The sequence below is a fragment of the Olea europaea genome, chromosome 16, assembly GCF_002742605.1.
Source record: "Olea europaea var. sylvestris chromosome 16, O_europaea_v1, whole genome shotgun sequence".
In the NCBI taxonomy this organism is placed as follows: Eukaryota; Viridiplantae; Streptophyta; class Magnoliopsida; order Lamiales; family Oleaceae; genus Olea; species Olea europaea.
In genome coordinates, this window is record NC_036252.1 from 1,890,735 (window position 1) to 1,896,842 (window position 6,108).

General features: G+C 31.8%; 1 protein-coding gene across 1 annotated transcript in view; it reads left to right on the forward strand.

Moving 5' to 3' along the window:
• LOC111412909 (exportin-7-like) overlaps positions 1-3,162 on the forward strand; it is an 18,386-nt gene extending 15,224 nt beyond the window's left edge. Inside the window, exons 20-23 of the mRNA XM_023043774.1 lie at positions 89-227; positions 928-1,026; positions 1,554-1,592; positions 2,654-3,162. Of these exons, the coding sequence (XP_022899542.1) occupies positions 89-227; positions 928-1,026; positions 1,554-1,592; positions 2,654-2,791 (415 nt within the window). The 3' untranslated portion in view covers positions 2,792-3,162. The remainder of the gene's footprint in view (positions 1-88; positions 228-927; positions 1,027-1,553; positions 1,593-2,653) is intronic.
• Positions 3,163-6,108: the final 2,946 nt, after the last annotated feature.

Consider the following 6,108-nt stretch of genomic DNA (forward strand, 5'->3'; position numbering starts at 1 on the left):
ATATATATTTTAGTCCAGTTTTTTCATTTCTTGCCTTATTACTTATACCAGACTAAAATATCTCGAAGTCATATTAATAATGTCCAATCGTTTCTCAGTGTGCATCTGCAATTGATAATTTGGCTGCCTTCTATTTCCACAACATTACCATGGGTGAGGCCCCAACTTCACCAGCTGCAATAAATTTTGCTAGTCACATTGCAGAATGCCCAAGTTTGCTCCCAGAAGTGAGTAGTGAATTCTTTTTTTACTAGACCTTTGTCTTGTGGCATTAGTTCTCATGTTCTGTGAGGACCATCCAATTTTTCACACTGATAGTGAGTACATAGTTTAAGATATTTGCTCCACTTGTTCTGTTTCATATTGATAATTGTTTACCCTAACTGCAGCTACTAAAAACTTGTTGCCAAAAATTTTCCAAGAAAATGGTGTAGGAAACTTGATTTGGTTTGCATTAAGATAAAAACACAATGGTTTTCTATGGCATGGGATCTTTATCCTACACTGAAATTGATGCTTAGTCATGGGTATATTTAGTATGTTGATGTTTAAGGATAATCCTTTTCTTGTCATTTGGCAAATCGTCAAATATGGATCAACACACTATATTGTTCACCATGTGAATCTGTTTAACCCCAACTGAATTGCTCATACATTTTTCCCTGGAAAATATTTCATGAATGAGTCTCACAGGCATGCATATAATATTTCCACTCACTCTCTCTCTCTCTCTCTCACACACACACGCGCGCGCACACACATGCGCGTGCGAACTGTAGCTAAACAAATTAGTTCCCAATAAAACTAAGATCTTATTGAGAATGACGTAATTATTACTTGTAAACTGGAATTCATTTTTGTTAAAATTAAAATAAGCTTGGTTTTGTGCTTTTGATGCTGGAATCTGATTATTGCTCGCCTATCCAGATACTAAGAACTCTCTTTGAGATTGTTTTATTTGAGGATTGTGGAAATCAATGGAATCTTAGTAGGCCAATGCTGAGCTTGATACTCTTAAGTGAGCAGGTAATCAATGTCAGTCCACCCCACCCCCCACCCCCCCAAATGATCCATTCATTAGAACTACCTTTTTGTTGTGATCTGGAAGTTTGATTGTCAGGGGACTATTGTGCTAATTCCTGTTTTTCAAATTTGGCCTGATGTTTTATTTTTGAGATTTTCATCAGTGTTTACTAACTGTAATTCTACCTTTGTAACACTGCACTATTGGGATTATGTATTTTCAGCCTTTAGGTTTGTCAGTCTTCAAGTCTCTTTCCGTTGCCTGTCTTGTGTCTTATCTTTACTAAATGTGCATACATTATCATTTAAGTTCACATAAGGGTTAGACATCGTACGTCTATTACTCTGTTACTTATGAAGATCTAGAACATTCAATCATTCCATGATTGTAATTTAGTTATCATTCACGTCCTTGTGCTGTCTTCGTTGTGTTTTTGAATCTTACAGAATTCATACCTTAGAAATTTTCTTCTCATTTTCTTTAAATTAGCAATATGTGATTATTAACTGTAAGGCCATGACTTGTGCAGATGTATTCAGGCTTGAAGGCACATATATTGGCTTCACAGGTGAATTTTTATGCTTTTGCTGCTGTTGGTTAATCATTCACCACTTGTCTATGCTTGGCCACAACTGCATAATATTTGTTAGTTATCAAAATTTTTATTGCTTCTTCAGCTCATGAGACTGTTTGTCCATCCATATGATCTTATCTGAACCATGTTTGGGAGAGGCTAATTTCCTTGCCAATGGTTAGCATGTGAAAGAAGAGAACTTTTCTTAGGAAGTAACTGAATAATTTAATTTTGCTTCTTAATGTGTGTAGCTTTAATGATGAAATGAAAGGGAAAAAGACCATTCTAACCAAAATTAGGCTTTGGGAAGCAACAAGAATTTGAATCTTTATTTAGAGGGATATGCACTTATAGAAATTTCATTTTATCTACTAGTAAGGATATGGTCTCTAGAAGGGAGAGTAGTAAGGTAGTAAAGTCTCATAATTTGCTATCTTTATAATATTTCCTATTTTAGAGATGCACATTTAAACTTTGTGTGAGATTACTATCCTATACCATTCATCTGGAAATGTTGGTCCAAGCTATTGACGATTGGGTAAAATGATTCATTTTCTTTGCGTTTGTTATGATTCTTTATCTGGAGAGCATTTTCATTGGAACCCATATCCTTTTTAAAAAGAAACCATAGATAATTCTTCTTATAAAATTCTCATTAATGTGATTTAAGAATCTAGTTTCATATTTCTACTTTACCAATATTCTCCTTTATGATCAATATCTTTTGAAGCTCTTCTTGAACGATATATTTATGTGGGAAATCAAATGTTTGCTAAGGAATCCAAGACCAACCAATTTACTTAATCGAAGGAAATCAATTATTAACCTACAAGGCGGGTCTGCAATAAAATCGAAACATCAGCATGAATCTGTTAGACTTCAAGTCCCAATCATTATTATGCAATCTTTCATTTTGAGCAAGTAGAAACATGCTGTTTTAGCACGGTCCATTGATCCATTATTTTAATGCAATGGAGATATCAAAGTCGAATTATATTTCTTCCGTTGTTGCTGTGCATGTTCATAATGTGATGACATTTTGTGTCATCTTGCAGCCGGTAGATCAACATCAGCGCCTTTCGTTGTGTTTTGACAAATTAATGGCTGATGTTGTTCGAAGCCTGGATTCGAAGAACAGAGACAAGTTCACCCAAAATCTTACCGTATTTAGGCATGATTTCCGTGTCAAGTAAGTCCTAATTCGCTAACCACAAATGTGTTACATCACCAAGTTTATTATTTACAAAACCCCACGAACCTGAACCCCGCTTACAAATGTAGAAGTGAGCATGTGTTTTGACCGGGGTTATGCTGAATACAGTGAGTTCTTGACATTGTACATTCATTTTTTTTTTTTTTTAATAGAAGCAAAGAGTTAGGTGCGTGACATTGATTAATAGCCATCTAAATAGGGGTTTATCAGATGAAATTGATGTCGAGTTTGGTTGTGTATGGCCATGTAATTTTCTACATGTATAGACGAGTAATTCTCAGCTTCTTTTGGTTCAGAAATGAATTACCTGCATTCTTTTGTGGATAGCAGAAAATGGAAATTTCAAGATCAGCTGGATTATACAAATTATCAAACTTTATATAGTAAATTTTCATTTTTTGCGGTTACGGAAAAATTTCCAGGCGGCCGACCCGGCCCAAAATGGAAAACGAGGCAAGAATGGATAAATATATAAAATAATTAAGAGGGAGTGGAAAATGAAAGCCTTTTTATTTTATTTTTATTTTTATTTTTTAAATTATCGCACCACCTACACAATCTGCTGGGCAAGATGCCTAATATTTATAACGTTCTAATAATTAAAGGTTGAGATATTGTTGGTTAAGCAATTAATGTGATTTTTTTCAATAAAAATATTTTTACACGTGGATTAATAACTTTTTACTACTACTTCACTAGAGATCCACCCCCCCCCCCAAAAAAAATAAAAAAAAATTAAATAAATAGAAAAATTTACTATCCAAAATATTCATTTTCAAAAAATCTATATCGAACAGACTCATAATATGTTACTACGTATGATAACTTAGCGTGTTTTTATTGTAGCATGTTTGATTTTCACCTACAAAAAATCAATTAAAAGTATTTTTTGGAAAACATTGTAGAAAAATAACAAGTGAACATTATCATAGTCGTGTTTCAATATAATATTGAGTAATAGACAAGCACTAGTGACTAGTGTCACAATAATTGACGAGTAACGCGTTAAGGGGGATTTATATTCCGTGCCTTCATCATCTACTAAATATAGAATGATTAAAGTTTGAGAGTAGAGTTTAATAATGTGAGCAAGCACGGGTATTTCATGAGCAAAATACAGACATGCATACGTAACGTACACAACTTTTATACTATCACCAAAACCTCGTATGTGAAAGGGCAATGCAGAGGATAAATTGTCTCTTTGTCTAATTGTCTTGCATTGTGTTACGTCACTCTCTCTACAACTTGGAGTATGGACATGTTATGGTATGGCCCTATCAAAGTTTGACATAGGGTGGACATTAGTATAATGAATATGATATTTTTCATTTTTAATATTATCTAGTATAGTACAATCGACTCTATCAAATATATCGTTAAAAATGGATAAAAATACCGATTCAATTAAATATATGGTTAAATATAAAATTTGATCAACTTATAATATCAAAAAAGCTTTATAGAAGATGAACTTTATTAACTCAAATAGTTGCGAACTGCAGACAACAGTTACCTGTTTGGCGTATATTTTAATCTAAGTCAAAATCAAACAATCAAATATTAACTACTTTTTTCATGGATCCCACAACTTTTCAATCACGCATTTCAAAAACTTCTATTAATCCTTACCAAATACCCTCTTAATAAGTTAATATCCAAATCTAAAGAGAAAAAATACATAAATTAGTGTACATGTCTATGTTAGTCGATTATCAAACTCGCATCCATAGGAGGCGAATGGATGAACAAGTCATGGCTTTATAAGGACCATCAAGGGATTATTAGTCAGTCGTGACTTCTAAAACAACAGAATGGAATTGAATAATCCAAACCAAAATGTTTAGATCAATTAATTAAGACACTTTTCCTATGAAGACGAGAGCAAGAAGACTCAACATGGGACTTCGAAGTTTGTTTAACGGAACAAAAGATGAAACAAAACTCATATTATGATAACTTTATATGTCTCGGTCAGAAAAGTTTCCCAATGAATCTTTTTTCTTTCACAAGGTAGTATCTTATCGAAGGATGAGTAGATATGAATAAAGAAAAATTTCAACTGTTTCACTAAAAGAAATAAGCAATGACAAAAATACAAGATAGAGTGTCTCGTAAAAAAAAAAAAAAAAAGAAGAAAAAAGAAAAAAAATCCTCTATATTGCTCTAAGTATTATGTTGTTTTATAGGTTAGATATCAACCGTTTCACATGGACAGCGATGGATGCCTAAACAATTGTATTTCTTTCATTAAGGCTTGATTTGTTATTGTTATATTTGTTAAAATAATTATTTATTGATGTGCTGAATAAAGAATCAGTTGATGAAAGAATCATATAAGTGTTTGGTGAACTTTTGTTTCAAAATTATCGTATGATTCAAAATCATTTGCGCATTTGGTAAATAGAAGTGATTTATTACTGCACTTGTTGTTTATTATTATTATTATTATTATTTAAAAAATCTATTGAATCTAAAAAATTATAAAATTACAAAATAAAATCGTAATCTATATAGTAGCAAATATTTGAATACATTTAAATTGTCTTTTGTACATCAAACCTGCCACATTCGGTTTCTCAATTTCTTCATGTTCGTATAAGAAGAGAAAAAAAATATTAAATGAAGTTTAAATTATCTTTAATGTGAACTATGAAATGGAGAATGTTTTATTATTAGAATATTGTTAAAAATGTCATAAAATGAAGTACTTTAATTAACTAGAGTAGAAATGATTTCCTACCTGTGACAGGTAGGATAAAACATACCCATCGTTGATTTGGTGATGTCATGTTAGCAGTGAATCCTATAATTTTGAATAATGCTATTTAGTCCTATTGAGATTATAACATCAGTTTATGTGGTTTTAGATTATATGCTAAATGAAATGTGATTAATTTCGCTTATTATTTAACGTCATATTAGTATCGCATAGACTGAGATTATAATTCTAATAGGGCTAAATAGCATTATTCTATAATTTTGGACAATTCAACGTTGAAGTATAAAAAATTGTAGGCTCACGTAAACAGTGGACAAGATAATTCATAACTTCTACCCATCGTGGGTAGGTCACCATTTATGTTAACTAGAGTTCAAATTGGTATTGCAATAATTGATTTGCTTTTCAAAATCTGCTACTAAGTGTTACATGTTCTTCTATAATTACTTTAAAAAAAATAAATAAATTATGTAACGGTTCACACAACTTCTTATTCTTTGATAATTAGAAGTTAACATCTAAAATCAATTCTATTTGGGTCCTAAATAAGCTTATCAATAAAGAATAACTATAGT